The 16,638-nt window shown below is 40.7% G+C and overlaps 1 protein-coding gene across 5 annotated transcripts in view; it reads right to left on the bottom strand.

Annotated features, from left to right (window-relative positions):
* Positions 1-16,638, bottom strand: part of ltbp1 (latent transforming growth factor beta binding protein 1) — a 121,682-nt gene that overhangs the window by 3,573 nt on the left and 101,471 nt on the right. For all 5 annotated transcript variants that reach the window (XM_035171962.2, XM_035171958.2, XM_035171957.2 and 2 more), the window contains 9 exons: positions 15,623-15,751; positions 9,745-9,882; positions 8,198-8,359; positions 7,655-7,744; positions 7,095-7,223; positions 5,339-5,479; positions 3,466-3,642; positions 1,747-1,908; positions 42-191 (listed from right to left, as the gene is read on the bottom strand). In XM_035171962.2, coding sequence (XP_035027853.1) covers positions 42-191; positions 1,747-1,908; positions 3,466-3,642; positions 5,339-5,479; positions 7,095-7,223; positions 7,655-7,744; positions 8,198-8,359; positions 9,745-9,882; positions 15,623-15,751 — 1,278 coding nt within the window. The remainder of the gene's footprint in view (positions 1-41; positions 192-1,746; positions 1,909-3,465; positions 3,643-5,338; positions 5,480-7,094; positions 7,224-7,654; positions 7,745-8,197; positions 8,360-9,744; positions 9,883-15,622; positions 15,752-16,638) is intronic.

The raw sequence follows: 16,638 nt of genomic DNA on the forward strand, positions 1-16,638 counted from the left end.
TCCTTTTTCTTTCGTTTTGTTGTGTGTGGCTGCTCTCTTACCAATGCAGGTCATGCGGGACAGGTCCAAGGTGTATCCATCGAAGCAGTCACAGGTGTATCCCTCCTGAACCCGCACACACCGACCATTCTCACAGCCATTCAGTATCCCACACTCCTCTGCTCGCAAACCCTCAAATGCTTTGAATGGATCTATAACAAAAACAGACAACATTCAGGAATCAATAGATAGCACTTTTGTTTGTTTGATTAACAAGAAAGATAGTTTAAACCATCAGTAAAACCGCGGTTGATTACCACGGTGTTTAGCTCATGGTAAAAATTGTCCAGCATCAAGCAAAATTAGCAAAAGTGTCTGTGGAGGTGAGGGGGGTGGGAGACCCCCCTCACCTGAACCACAGAGGATCAATCAGCACAGGAGAGACTGAAACACACAGGACACGGAGAGACTCTGGAAGAGACTGACGGAGCTGGAAAGCTAGTTGCCTTTAGTTGAAGTTTATTTATGTTTGTTAAGTGTGTTTGATTCAATAAAAATGCTAAAACCAGAATGGTTCGTCTCTGGCTGCTGTGGTGAGAGCCCCGTGGCATGGTCCACTGCATCAGATCACGATCTGGTGGGGTGGGGGCTCTAACAGCAGGAGAACTGTTATTAATCTCTGACCATAGCTAAGAAATCCTGACATATACTGTGAGCAAATTGCGTGAATCTAACAAACGCATATATTTTTGGGGGTTTGACGTCTGCACTTAACGTACAAAGTTGTCGACATCGTAACATAACATCGTAAAAATGTTAGCAATTTAAATTTTCTATAGTTTTTTTTACAGCACATTAACAGCAATCGTACTGATAACCATGATAATTTTGTTCACAAAAATCATGAAACAGTTTCATTACTAGTGACAACTGATCAAAAGCTGCAGAAGTTCCCCCAAGGTGCTCTTGAGATACCACATTCAAGAGGCCAAAAACGTGCTCTTTGAGGCCGCCGTGACCTTGTCCTTTGACCACCAAATTCGAATTGTTTAATCCATGAGTCCAAGTGAACATGTATGCCTAACCCTCCTGAGATATCACATTCACAAGCCATGTGTTTTGAGAAGTCACAGGGTCATTGACCATTAACCACCAAATTCAGGTCATCCTTGAGTCCAATTGAATGTTTGTGCCAAATGGGCATTCCTGATATATCGTGTTCGTAACAACACAAGGTCACGTGACCTTGACTTTTTGACATCGACCACCAAAATCCAACCTGTCATTACAGGCAGAGGTCTTCACCTGGTGAAGGCAGAGGTGTTCTCTTCACCTGGTTGCTGGTCTGGAGTGAGGACCAGCAGTCTTTTGGACGGTTCGCTTTAATGGCTCTGATCTGATCTGTGTTGTTAGTTTGATTTTCACAAGATGGCAGCAGAGTGTTGTACAATAAGACCTGCTTGCTTTCTGAAGGGCTGAACCTGTATATTTATAATATAAAACCAAATAATTAAGAAAAGCTGAAACTGTATATTTATAATATGAAACCAAATGATGGAAGCTGGTAAAGGTTATGATAGGAACATTCAAACTGTTCCAAAAAGGTGTTGATTCATCTTTATGATTGTTTTGAGGGCTGTTGTCTGAAACAGTTAGTTTATGCTGCTTAACAGCTGTATAATGTAATAATGAGATGATTTTCTAGTATTTTGTCCAAACCAATTCCCTGCTGTTAATATAAAGGAAACATTTAATACAAATACTTACGCTCCTGGTTCTCATAGAAGGGCAGGACAGCCTCCTGCTCAGGTGATGGAGAGTAGTCTGGCCTCACTTCATATTCATGGACTGGGCCAGCAGTGAGGGCATCGTGGCCATATGGCCGCCGCCCACCACCCAGAGGTATGTTACACATGGATGCATAATCCCCTGAGAGAGAGTGAAAACACATGAATCAAGAAAAGTAAGAAATACCAGCAACAACCGCTATGACATGGTAAAACACTAATATTATTGGTTATATCATCAATAAAATGAAGTGATTTGAGTTCCCACAGGCACGTAAATGGAGTGTGTGAGGATACCTATTCACAGCATACTCACCAACAGTGAATATCGAAGTTCAGGGCTGCCAGTTTTAAAATTAATCCTCATTTAACATTTTTGTGTGCATATGTGACAAAAGTGAAATTTAAAAATATATTTTCTTCTGATGATTACAAATTTTAATCAGCAATACAACAAACTGACAGGGTCACAAATCACATCATTTGATCTGGTGTGGTGTGTGTGTGTATACACTATTATTCATCCAAACAAGCTAAGAGGAAGCAGGTAGAAATGAAGTCTAACCAGCATCCGGACGGCTACTTATTCCATGAAGGTCGGTGATTCGATCACTGCCTCATCCGGTCTGTATGTTAAAAGTGTCCTTGGGCAAGATATTGAACACGTAATTACCCCAATGATATACCATTAGAGTGTGTGTGTGTGTATGTGTGTGTGTGTCCGTTAGAGAAGGGATAGAGCAAGCACTGTATGAAAGCGTGTGTGAATGTGACCTGTGGTATGAAGCGCTTAGAGTGGTCAATAAACTAGAAAAGTGTTATATAAATGCAATATAACGAAACATATAAATTCAGTCCATTAACCATGTGTAATGGTATAATGTAATGTCACTTGCCCTGATTCTGATGGATGATGTGGACCAATTTTACTGCATAAGTCTGTATGCATGCTGTAATACATGCTGCTATCAAACATCTGAGCAAGTGAAATAGTGCACTAATAAGTTGGGTAAATGTAAAGATCAACACTTGGTCTTATGCTTGCTGCAAATTATCTGACAGGTAAATAATCTGTATTTATATAGCGCTTTTCTAGTGTTGATGACTCAGTGCACGCAGTGGAATGGGGTAGACTGGGATCGAACCACCGACCATTTGTCAGTAGACGACCTGCTCTACCTCTTGAGCCACAGCTGCCCACTGGTGCTTTTTCCATTATGACCTTCATTAACAATTGAAACCAACTGTTTGGAAAGATGGATGTCGTGACTACTCTCCTAAAGTGAAGCAAAAGCCTGGGGGCTGGCTCCTCGATGTTAATGGTTGGGACACGGACCAAACTAAGAATAAATACATTTCGAATATTTTTTTCTGTAAGATCGTTTCTTTCACTCATTTGTAACATGATACTATACAATGTCATTACTGACAGCTTAGGCTGACTCTCGGTTGGTCAAGCACGTGTAGATATCCTGGATATTTGGGCTTTATTTTTGAATAGTAGAAGGAAGTGGAGACATGTTGTCTACCATCTTCATATACAGTCTATGACTGAAACGTAATAAACCAATTCATATTCAGCTTGTGTCAACACTAATGAGACATGCACAATGTAAATCAAGTACATTTTGGTGAACTTGAACCTGCCCTGATAGTGTGTGTGTGTATGTGTGTGCACGTTGTGTTGTATAGTTTGTACCGGTGTTCTTCGGGGGACACAGGGCACAGTCCATGCCCCAGGCGTCTCCGTACAGACAGCAGCACTCTGTGTATGTGGTCTTCCTGTTGTGACCCAGCGGCTGTGTGCACGTCATGGTCTCTGTAACCGTCTGCCAGCAGATCCCCTGGTAGTCGATCTGCTCTGTCTCATGTTGCTCTGTAAACATATACACAGCATTACTATATAAACAGCACATGTGTGATTCCATCCATTTGTGTAAATAAATAGTATTACTGAGACATAGGAATGAATAAGGAACCTTTTGGTTGAAGCGCATAAACTGTATACATTTTTCAACATTGTATTTGTATTACTTGGTGTTGGTTGTCATGTGTCATGTTGTCAAGACAGAAAAGTATGATTTTGTAGTTTATCGCCATCATCACATCACTTAATGATGTCATTATCTCATGGTATGAAATGCCCACTGACATTAAAAGTGAAATTTACTTTGGTTAGTGAAAACAGAAATGAGGGGAATAAAACACAATCGAGAATTACTGCAACATAGTTGTATGCCTCTACCAACCAGTCAAGTCAGTTATACCCTTGTCTTTCCAGACTCGTGTCATACATGAAGTGTAGAATTGAACTTTGACCTTTTGCAAATTGTCCTAACTATTCATCCTATTAGAACACTATGTTAAGTTATGTCATAATTAGTTTATGAATTCTTGATTCATGGCTCAGCGATATCAGAATGACCTTGCCCTTTGACTTTTAACCACCTAGCTCTAATCAGTTCACCCATAAGTCCAATGTTAGGACCAAATTACAATATGCAAAACATAATGCTTAAAGGGGATCTGTTTCGCTCTCCCTTACTGTCTGTCATATATATAATGTAATGTCTATATTAAACAAGGTCAAAGTTTCAAATAACGAGGTAAATGTATATAGAGGACGAGATGATGTCAGCTTGTGACAGATTTCTGTATAGGATAATCTGCTCCAAGCACAGCTCGTTCTCCCATTACAGTCTACTGTAAACATGTATTATAGTCTTTTAATGTATTCAAATAGAAAAAATGCATAAAAATAACTGACAGTGCAGGTTAACCAAGCAGTCATTTAGCGACAGCTAATGATATATTATAATTTATTCTATAATTCACAAATAATGACTGAAAGATTGAATCCACTGTGTTGCACAATAAGCAGGTAAAGGATGTAATATGCCCTGAATTGAGACATCGTCTTGTAATCTTTGTTTCTTTAATTTTGTTCACTCACATTCTGGATCAGATTCAGCCTGGAACATGTACACATGGTTTCGAGAAGTTTCAATTTCAATCAGTTATTGTCTGTCACTAAGTTTCAGAAACAAAATTGATACATTTTGACCAACATTTCCTCAAGCTTGGCCTTTTAATTTTTTTGAAAGTACTAAAAAATTCTAGCATATCATTGGCTGTGCCTACATTTGAAGTAAGAATACATTTTACGAATGGATGTCATGCCAATCCGAGGAAAGTGGCTTTTAAGGAGGCCTGAGTAAACATTACCTGTTTTAGTCTGAGGCTAAACTTCTCTAGTGTCTCAGAAAAAAGCGGTAGAGAAGATGTTGGTGCAGTCCATCAGAATTGGACAAGAACGTTTTGTCTGTCGGGTAGGGGTTTGAAGCTGTGCTCTCAGTAGGCTCCAAGAATGAAATTGATGGTTTGAGGAGTTTGAGGGTGAGCATGGCTGACTTTACTGAGATTTGAATTTGTGAAACTTGTTGTAAAGTTGTTGCCTAAGTTGTTGCTGAGACTTAAAGTTAGATTTTTAGTCTAGAATTTTCTTGTGTGTCTAGTTTGAGTATTTTTTGCTGACGCTCTGTTGGGATAAGAAGAATATGCAGGTTTCTTACCGGCCACCTCAGAAATGAAGACACATTGGTTACTGTTGGGGTCCAACACCATTGGATGTGTACAGAAACACATGAATGAGCCATCTGTGTTCATACACTGTCCACCAACACACACAGACTCATCCAGACACTCATTGATGTCTACAGAAAAGAAAAAACAGAGAAAATTCAGAGAAAAAACACACAACAAAACCAAATTATCATACCATCTGCATTATCTCAAGCTGTATTACATGGACAAACATATACATACACACAAACACATGCATACTGACAGGATTAACTATTTTGCTATAAGTGACAAAATCAAGCTAACTGAGCTAGCTTTCTTTGTGTGTTTTCAGCGTTAATGTGTTCCAATGCAAATTTTGCCTGTCTTAATTTGTAATTTGCAGGACTGAAATGCAGAGTGAAATCGCTTTTGTGCTGAGTCTGTTTCAATAGAGAGTAATAAATTGGAGATTTGACAAACAATATTAACTCAAGGTTCATTTCATTCAATCAAATAATGATAATAATTATTAAATCAATAATTTCCCAAATTGGGATCAATAAAGTACATCTATTTACTAGTTACTTGTAAGTGGGAATCTCTCTGATAGAGGGAAGACTGCCTTTACAACACCTTTCAACCTGTAAGAATTCAAATCATTTGGCCTGTGTAACACTCTGGCCACGTTTCAAAGGCAGATGCAATGTCGCTTGGGGAACACGGTAAATGACTCACTGTTGATTTATTATGAATAATATGGTTGTGATTTACCCTGGTTTCAACAGTCATGTGAGCCACCTGAAAGAGATCTTCAAGTGGTTCCATTTTGACTGAAGCTGCAGTGCAAAATGTGCCACCTGGTCAGCAGGAGGTGACTTATGAAAAGTTATTAGGGAGAAAGAGGTCACTACAAATCTGGCTATGATGGAAGCTCAGATGAGTGATTGGATTGCATAACCACTGAATGCCCTGACACATGGTGCCACCACAGATGAAAAAACAGAAAGCTCTGACTTCTCTCACACCTTTAGGCTGTATACAGGGGTTAGTTTTCAGGGCACGTGAGTATAAAAAGACACAGAGTGAGTTACAGTACAGCACAGGACAGTTTGAGACAGTTCTGCCTGCACTGGCAGTGAAGGCAGAAGTGGAGAGAAGAGATAGAAGAGACTGAGAGTCTGCCAGGAGAAGCTGAGGTAATGGAAGGACAGTTCTTTGTCTGTTATAAGCTAATTAAAGAGAAGTGACCAAGCAAAGAGTCTCAATTTGTTTTGTGACTGAGGGAGCTTTCTTCTCCTTCACAGCAGTCTGAGTGAGGAGAGAGAACAGCAAGACCATGTAAGTAGGACAAGACTGCAAGGACGAGACGCCAAGTTGGCAAAACCTTTGAAGCTAAACAGGACAGTGGCGACACGGCAACACTCCCTATGCTACACCCCTGGAAGATACAGAGACCACTTTTCTTTGAACTATAGCATTACAAATACTATAGTATTTGTATTTTCAGGACAGTCAACACAAGTGTTTGTTTACATTTTTAGACTGCGTACATTTAGATTATTATTATTAAAATAGTGCTTTCAGGCTGTCTTTATCTAACATATTTGGAAGTGGCTGTCTTTTATTTATTTTAGTTTTGGGGGACTCTTCCATGCTGTTATTTTATTGTAAAAATATCATATCATAATAAAGTATAGTATAGTATTTTTTCAATTGTGGACATTATTCACATGCACAGACATTAACATATAAACAAACCCTGACCTCTGCACTCCAGCTTGGAAGGGTCGTAGTCCTGTCCAGTCTTGCAGTAACACTCATAGCTTCCCACAGTATCCAGACAGAAGCCTCCTTTACACACCTCCTGGCCAAACAGTGTACATTCATCTGCATCTACAGGCAGAGAGAAGGCAGCACATGTTACTATTCTACTATTCTACTAGAGCAGTTATGTGTATCTGAATTCTCAGACTTTTTATCTGAATTGGTGCTTAGCAAAATAATAAAGTTTTATCGAGGGTGAAAAATACAGTCATTATAGTTTTGGTGATTTCAATGCAGGGTAAATATAGTGTGCTAAATACAATAGGACCCTCCTCTCCAATGCACACAGGAGAACACTGACAGTTTTTGAAACCAGTGTTGTAAGTCACGTGCTGTTCCTCTCCTAATTTCCAGGAGGTGTGAACCTACCTGACACAAGACAATCTCCAGTTATGTGCTGCATGTGTGAAAGTGCAAATCCAGACAATGGAGTTATTATGTGAATAAAACTAACTAGAACAGGGTCCGCTATGTAACCTACATGTGAGGTCTAGTCTTACCTTTGTAAGTGTCAGCAGTGGGTACTCCATACAGCAAGTCAGCACTGGGAAAAGAACCTCTTCCATATGGACACATCTGGTTAAAGTGGTCTGAAAGGGGACAGAAATTGAAGTATTAAGGTTGGCATGCTTGTATGTCTCAGCAGTATATACTGCAAGGGCAATTTATCAGGTATACCTCACTGTGTAGGCTAACAGAGGAGATTAGTTCCTGCTTAACTGTTTAAATACACAGATTCAAGCCACTGTTAATGTGTGCCTTGTTGTGATTTGACCCTGTACAACATATCATATCACAGGCTCGAGTAAAATACTCGATGAAACTCATTTACCCACATACAAAGATCAGGGACATGGTATATGCAGTGGATAAGTCTGTCTGTGGTGGTACACCACATTAAACCAACTACACACAGGGGTTTTTAAAATGATAATGACTAAAATGTGATTCTAAAATCTTATGGTATATAATCCTACTGATATATATCCCAATACTGAGTGTATCAATGTGTTATTATTGTGTCTCCTCCTCCCCTAACTCACCTGTGCCATTGACAGGGCAGGGATGTACCTCACAGTTGTCACCCCAGCCAGCTCCCAGCGTGCAGCAGCACTCCTGCAGGGTGACGTGGCTGGTCAGCACACTCTCACACAGGTTCTCATCATTCAGATGATAGTAGCACTCCTTACGCTCCACCGACGATGCTGAAGCAAGAAGGAGAGAGGAACACACACACACACACACACACACACACACACAGTAAGTGGCAAGGATCAGATGGGAGATACAATGTATTCAGCTCAGTGGTTGTCACTGATGTGAAATCAAGACAGTTGTTTCTGCAGCACAACTGAATACCAGTACCCCTCCACACAATGTTATACTGTACATGTCATACGTAATGAAAGAAAATGATTCTGTTGTAAGGATCACACAATACAGATTGCAGACTATATATATATATAATAAATTGGGATTCTGAGCTGAAAGACATCAGCTGAAGAGACCAATGCAAACAGAACATATGACATTTTATTTAACAATAACGAGCGGATTTGAACACAGACATTTTGTGAATTATTGAATAAAAATCTCACTTTGCTCGAAACTCAGATTGATGATTAGAACTTAAACGTTGCTTATATGTCTATTGGGGATGTCACTTTAATCACATCTCAGTTGTGCCTGAACATCAGTCTTTAACTGGTAATATGTTCAACAGCGAGGAAGAGTGCAATGAACTGAGAGGCCTCTAAACACTCACTGCAATAACATGATTATCATTCATCCAACTATATGAATGCTGATCGTGGTTTCAACTCTCTACTTATTTTCCTATTTTTAAAAAGCCTAGTGTTATTAAAGATAACTCAAATTCAGGATTAACAAATCAATCAAATAAGCTGGTTGAGATATAACAGGATTATCTCAGACTGATAACAACATGTTATCAGTTACCCCTGGTTACCCTAACCCTGGATTAGTTATATTATGTTTAAAGAATTGCATTCAACCTGAAGATGTCCAAACTAACATTACAGAGTAGCATACCTGTATCCTCAAGATATAACAGTAAATGACTAAGTAAATACATAAGCACGTGAAGATGTGCTGCTACCTTCCTTCTTTACTATGTTGCATATAAGGGTTGAATGCTTGATGGCAGAACTGTGTTAACTGAGTTCTTGTGGATGAATATACATTCTTTAAACTTCCCATTACAGGATTTGGTCGTACTATCATAACACTGGCTTCATTCATCACACATTCTTTATTAAGATACTGCTGTAAATAAAGGATTCTTTTGTTTATATAAACCATCAAACAGTCCACAGTCATGTCTGGATTTAATTTTAGAGTCATGTAATCCTTTCATGAGTGTACTGTTACGTAATGTGATTGGCTAAAGGAGACTCATCGTTGTTTACGTCGTCTGGCTTCCTGGCCTTCTGTAGCATAAACAAGAAAATTGTCTTGTCTTGTGCCTATTCACTGTATAATGTGTAAGTAGCTCCGTTAAACAACTTGTATGGAGAATTGGTAGTGAGAGGAAACAAGCTGTACACCCTGATGTCCTCGGGTGGCTCACCTGTCGGAACAGGCTCACACTTGGCGATCATGATGTTATAGTTCTGGCCGCTGGGACATATGCAGTCGAAGGAACCATCAGTGTTCACACACTGAGCTTCTCCACACACACTGCTCAGCAGCTCGCACTCATTCAAATCTGTGGAGAAGGAACACAACATAAATGTATTGGTCAGACGGATTAAAGAACTAAAGACTACATAGATCCTGAATGTCTGCCTGTCTTTGGATGGAACATCGGTGAATTTGGGTAATCTGGGATAAAAAGGGATAACAAATATACCTGGGGTGGTGATTATGCATGTAAAGCTAAAGGGAAACGAAAAATTACATGGCAAGGAAGTCGTAAGCTCTACTGGCTAAAACTGATGCATATCTGTTACATCAGAGGCAAATTAGATAGACAAATAGAAAACATGTTAATGAGTCAGTACTGATCCATAAGTGAATGGATTCAGTTAAACCCCTTTAGCCATCTGAAGGCAGCGAGACAGATATGTTGATTAATGTGGCGCCTCTAATTTCAGAAATGCCACATAACAGTGCTATTGTGTGTGGTTATCCATTGAGTTTAATTTAGTTGAATCACATGGGCACTCGGCTGCTCCCCAAAAACCACACTCTGCAAACATCACACTGGTCAATTATATCTCTATATTTTCTGTCTATATAAATAGCAGATGCTGGATTATGGAAAAAATCATTCATTCTTGTGCCATATTTTATATGTGAAATGCATTAAAATCCATCTTGCTGTATCATATAATTTACAATAAGATGAGATCAATCATGAAGGAATATAATTATAACTGAAACTGTTGTATTGGTTCAGTTGTGTAAACAACTTCAACAAACTAAGTTTTTGGATTATTCATTTTAACCTTATTGTTAAATATTAGTGTAGCCTACATCTGACTTAGCAACAGATGCAGTGCAAATAATATGTATTGATATATTCTATGGATCACCTATATTCATAGACAATGTAAATGTTAGATTTACATATACATCAATATCAATGGATGCCTTGTGTAATTAAATCTTAGATGCTCAAGTCCACTGAATAACTTTAAATGTTACAAAGGTCAGTGGTACAATGCCCAGGGTAAAAAAGAAGACGAGGTTTCCAAAATCCATGTAAATTTCATAGGAAAGTCTTTGTCTGTGCAAAGGGATGTCGGAACAAGCTGTGTTACTACACCCTCTGATGCATTATTAGGACAAAACTGTTCTGCAGGAAGTAGACTGTATACAACATTGTACAGTAAGGAATCAAGTAAAAAGAGATCTATACAATAGGCAATATCCACTTATCTTGTCACACACACTTTGACGGTTGCAAAGGAGGTGTGACGATGGACTCATGTCTTATCTAAACTGTAGCTAAATGCCAGGGAGAGACAGATTTACACTGACTACTTATATCAGTCCAAAGTTTGTCAAACTGTTCCATGAACAGGAAGCAGAACCACAGCTGTCTGATTTGAGAAGTAGTTGTAACAGACAGTGAGGAATAAAAACAATGATAGTTGAGTTTCATCTTGAAAAAAGCACAGAGAGACAAATATAGGAACCCTGCTGAACTATCTACCCTCCCCCTCAGGATTTATTCATTATAAGTCAACTGATATGAATCCAAAACCAACTGAGCCATGTGTTATTTTATGAGATTAGCTGGGAAAGGTGTGGGGGTGGAATCTGGTCTCTTTGGAAAACAAACCAGGAACTTGTTGTCAATCAACAGATAAAATACTATATGCTTTGGATGTCATCATAGATGAGCTTCCCCGATACTGCAGCAAGGTGCTCAACTTTTGTGAGAATCAGTTAGATATTTAATTAACAGGTAGACAGGTGTCAAACTGACAATGCCTCTGTGGGGAGAATAAAAAGTATAAAGGGAGATAGGGGAGTGATGAAGGTGAACATAGAATCTCAGAGGCAAGAAAACATCGGAGGAGAAGACAAGATATAGGGAGTAGAGAAAAAAAGTTCAGCTGAAGTAATGGACGGGGAAAGTAAAGCAAAAAAAGTTGGCTGATAAGGGTAGAGGGATAAATCGAGGGGGAAGACAAAAAGACCCTACATTCTGAATGGTTAGTGGTACAACACAACCGTTGGTTTTGGAGGATTGTGTAAGTTACATTACATTACATTACTATTCATTTAGCTGACGCTTTTCTCCAAAGCGACTTACAATAAGTGCATTCAACCATGAGGGTATAAACCCAGAACAACAAGAATAAAGAAACTACAATTTTCTTCAAGAAAGCCAAACTACAAAGTGCTATAAGTAAGTGCCCTATAAGTGCTACTTAATCGCTGTTTGTATTTTATTTTTTTATTTTTTTTCAAGGTATAGTCGGAAGAGATGTGTCTTTAGTCTGCGGCAAAAGATGTGTAGACTTTCTGCTGTCCTGATGTCATTGGGGAGCTCATTCCACCATTTAGGAGCCAGGACAGCAAACAGTCGTGATTTTGTTGAGTGTTTAGCTCGCAGTGAGGGAGCAACAAGCCGATTGGCAGATGCGGAGTGGACGGGCTGGGGTGTAACGTTTGACCATGTCCTGGATGTAGACTGGACGTGATCCGTTCGCAGCACGGTACGTAAGTACTAATGTTTTGAAACGGATGCGGGCAGCCACTGGTAACCAGTGAAGGGAGCGGAGGAGCGGAGTAGTGTGAGTGAATTTAGGTTAAAGACCAGTCGAGCTGCTGCATTCTGGATGAGCTGCAGAGGTCGGATGGCACTAGCAGGTAGACCTGCCAGGAGGGAGTTACAATAGTCTAGGCATGAGATGACCAGGGCCTGGACCAGAACCTGCACCGCCCTCTGAGTGAGAAGGGGACGTATTCTCCTGATGTGGTGCAGCATGTATCTACAGGAACGTGTGGTTGCAGTAATGTTGGCAGTAAGGGAGAGTTGACTGTCGAGTGTCACACCCAGGTTCCTAGCAGTCTGGGTGGGGGCTAACACAGAGTTGTCAAAGGTAATAGTCAGCTCGTGGGTGGGAGAGCCTTTCCCGGAAGGAAAAGTAGTTCAGTCTTATCAAGGTTAATTTTCAGGTGGTGAGCAGACATCCACTGAGAGATGTCAGTCAGACAGGCAGAGATTCGTGCTGCTACCTGTGTTTCAGATTGGGGAAAAGAGAGGATTAGTTGGGTTTCATCAGCATAGCTGTGGTAGGAAAAGCCATGTGAGTGAATGACAGAGCCGAGAGAGTTGGTGTACAGAGAGAAGAGGAAGGAACCAAGGACGGAACCTTGAGGGACCCCAGTAGTGAGAGGACAAGGTTCAGACACAGATCCTCTCCAAGTTACCCGGTAAGTGCGGTCGTTGAGGTAGGATGAGAGCAGGGAGAGAGCAGAGCCTGAGACACCCAGGTCCTGAAGAGAGGAAATAAGGATCTGGTGGTTCACTGTGTCAAATGCAGCAGAGAGGTCTAGAAGGATAAGCACAGAGGAGAGAGAGGCTGCTCTAGCAGTGTGAAGTTGCTCAGAGACAGCAAGGAGGGCAGTCTCAGTTGAGTGGCCTGCCTTGAAACCAGACTGGTGAGGGTCAAGAAGGTTGTTATGGTGAAGATAGGAGGAGAGTTGATTAAAGTATCTCGCTCGAGAGATTTGGAAAGAAAGGGAAGAAGAGAGACAGGTCTGTAGTTGTTTACTTCAGACGGGTAGAGGGTGGGCTTCTTCAGGAGAGGGTTAACTCTTGCCTCCTTCAGAGAAAGGGGCAAGTGTTGTAAGTAAAGTCAGTCAGTCAGTCAGTCAGTCAGTCAGTCAGTCAGTAAGTAAGTAAGTCCATCTGTGCAAGCCACAGTGCAGTGATGATTTGGCACTGAAGGGGAGTCAGTTGGCTAGGTTAAACTCAAGTGTGACTCAGTGGCACTGCCAAAGAATAGATGGGAAGTGTGTGTGTGTGTGATGCACATACTGTATTTGGGTATGAGTATGGGAGCATGCTGGTGGTTGTGGTACTGTACTTTGTGTCTGTGTGTGTATCTTGGTAGGGTTGGCCACTAGGAGAGTGTGTGTGGGGGAAGTGTTCTATCAGGACACAGCGGGGGGAAGTCTTCTCAAACAGTCCTTCCTGCTGGAGGAAATTTGACAAGATGGGGGCTACAGGGGGAGAGTTACCCCAAGGAAACCACCAGCACCCATCTGCTCAGACTCATTCCAAACCAAACTTGAGGAAAACCACTGATTTTCATGTATTGATACGGTGTGTCAACAATACTTGGCAATTCAGATAATATCACATAAACAGCAAAGGCCAAAGGTAACAGGAGCGTAATACCAGCAGTGGTTTCGGCTAATCATATATCTAATATAAAAATATATCCAGATTGAAGAAAATGTGTGTGTCCACAAATTGCAGTTAGCAATTTGTGAAGAAGTTGACTCTTCGGGGGAATCTTTATAAGCTTTTAACAATAAGACAATAAGACCTGGTATTCCGCCCTGATTCAGTCAATAGGGTTGGGCACCAGTTCCAACAAGGCCGGTACCAACTGTACCGTATCCCAACGCAGATTTCAGTGCCTCATTTTGGTGCCTGAGCTAAAGCTAAAAAGGGTCTAAAGTGTGGCTACACATGAAAGGATCTCAACACTTGGACATGCAGTAAATGTTCGAGCAAAAGCTTGGAGAGTTGGTGGCAGTATGCACATTGTTGTTTGGGATCCGATCAGTGAACTTAGAGAAAAGGAACAAGGAAGGGAGGAACATGACAGATTCAATGAAGCACCTGGTGACGTACAGGATACATTAGAAACATGACCTGAGACAAACCAGCCCCTCGCCTTTCTACCGATACCTGACCGGCAGAGGTGGGAAGTACAAATACTTCGTAACTGTCCTTAAGGAGATTTTTCAGGTATGTGTATTTATTTTCCTGATGACTTTTTACTTTTACTCCCTACATTTGAACACAAATATCTGTACTTTCTACTCCTTACACTGTCAAAACTGGCTCGTTACTTGTTTCAATCTCCACAGATGACGACATGATGTAAAAGACGTAACAACACAGAGAGGGAAAGTCAACCGCGGACAGATGGAGTTGAGTTAGTGTACAGTTTGTGATGCAGAGAAAAATACCAGCAGCGACATGGATGAAGAAAGTGAACCAGGAAACATTGCCGATGATGATCGAACAGATTCGGAGAAGCAAGACATTCCCCATCCATTGTATGACCTCCGCGGTTGGTGAACCGCTCGCTTTTACGCACGGCACACCTCTCGCTCACTCGCTTGACCCCTGCCTCGGGAGACGCGAAGGCCCGGCGGTGTGTGTGCCGTTGGGGGGGGGCAGCGCGAGACCCTAAGCATCTGGAGGTTGGCCGAGGTCGAGCGGCTGTACCGGTAATGATCCTTCCGCAGGTTCACCTACCCACCCCACAAGTATCTGTACTTCTATTACAGTAAACAATGTGAGTACTTTTGCAACCTCTGCTGACCAGTACCAGAGGCACCGAATTTGGGCTTTCACAGCTCATGATGGCCCAAGCTGCATTTATTTCTCCACTGGCTTGTTACTCTATATTCTTGGGGAAAGCCAGGCAGACATCAACTATACTGTAGATATCATATTCGACAAATGAAGATGTCATTACATATGCAAAGCTTGGGCAGAGTGTGTCATTTTGTGTGAAATATTGTTGTATTCTTCTGTTAATTCACCGTTTTATACATTTCTATACCATTGGCATAAATCATACGATTTCTGTCACTTGCAAGCAGTTACAGTAAGCTAGAACTGGACAGTAAGCATATTATTTGAGGTTAATACAGAAATCAAGCTGTGGACACGTTAAAAGTAAATGCATTATAATATAATACATCCAACTTAATATGTAATGCAACAAAACTGCAACACTTACCCACACAGCCTTGGCCATCCTCGGTCTCCCGGTAGTCCTGGTCACAGAGGCATCGGAAGGAGCCCAGTCTGTTCTCACAGAAGCCGTGAGAGCCACATAGTGTTTCATTGAGACCACACTCATCAATATCTGGAGAATAAACAAACAAATACAACAAAGATCATATATATTTTTTCCTGGAGTCATTTGTTCCATACTTTGTCTCTAACATCGTATTTATTGTTGAGGGTTACACACAGACAGACACATACACACACACACCTATTCGCTGTTCTTTAAATATTGCATTTTCATCTCTCACACCTCCTATTGTGCAGTGATGCTGAAAAAAACCATTTAGTGTCGACTTTCTCTCCATTTCAGCCATATCTGGCAGGGAGCATTGACAGGGTTACAAGTTTGATGCTTGATACTCTGATTGTCGATCATTCTCAGCCATCTTGCATTAAGTTCTTCAGGATTCCACCACTCTTCATCCTACCATACTAACTTGTCAGCCTACAAATATATTTCTAAGACTCACACAAAAATCCTCAGTATATAGCTCAGCTCAAATATTCTGACTCTTTCCCGTCCAGGGACATGGCTATTGATGAGTTTGTAGTTGTAAGTTAACTAGTTAAGTCGACTGTGTTTCCTGCACATGTCTCTCACATCATGAAAATTACTTGAAGCCCATCTCTATATGTCAACAGGGAGAATCAAGCTGGTTCCAAATGTCTTATAAGTCAATTCATCCACAACAGTCAGTTCTCACACAGGCGAAGAACTGATCAACCAATAACTGATAACTTGAGTGTCTCAGGCTTTAAAGTCATAGTTTTTGCAGACCAGGCTACAAGAAACATTTCTTTGAAAATAAATAAAACAAAACATAAAAAGGCAATGTCCCACATTGCCCTATTGTATGGCCTATAATGGCTCGGTCCTCATATAGTCTTAGCCCTGGACTCTTAACACCCACTAAGTTTATAATAATGTGGATTCCTTTTGACTTGCATTAATTATACACAGAC

Source organism: Hippoglossus stenolepis, chromosome 12, assembly GCF_022539355.2.
Source record: "Hippoglossus stenolepis isolate QCI-W04-F060 chromosome 12, HSTE1.2, whole genome shotgun sequence".
Taxonomy (NCBI): Eukaryota; Metazoa; Chordata; class Actinopteri; order Pleuronectiformes; family Pleuronectidae; genus Hippoglossus; species Hippoglossus stenolepis.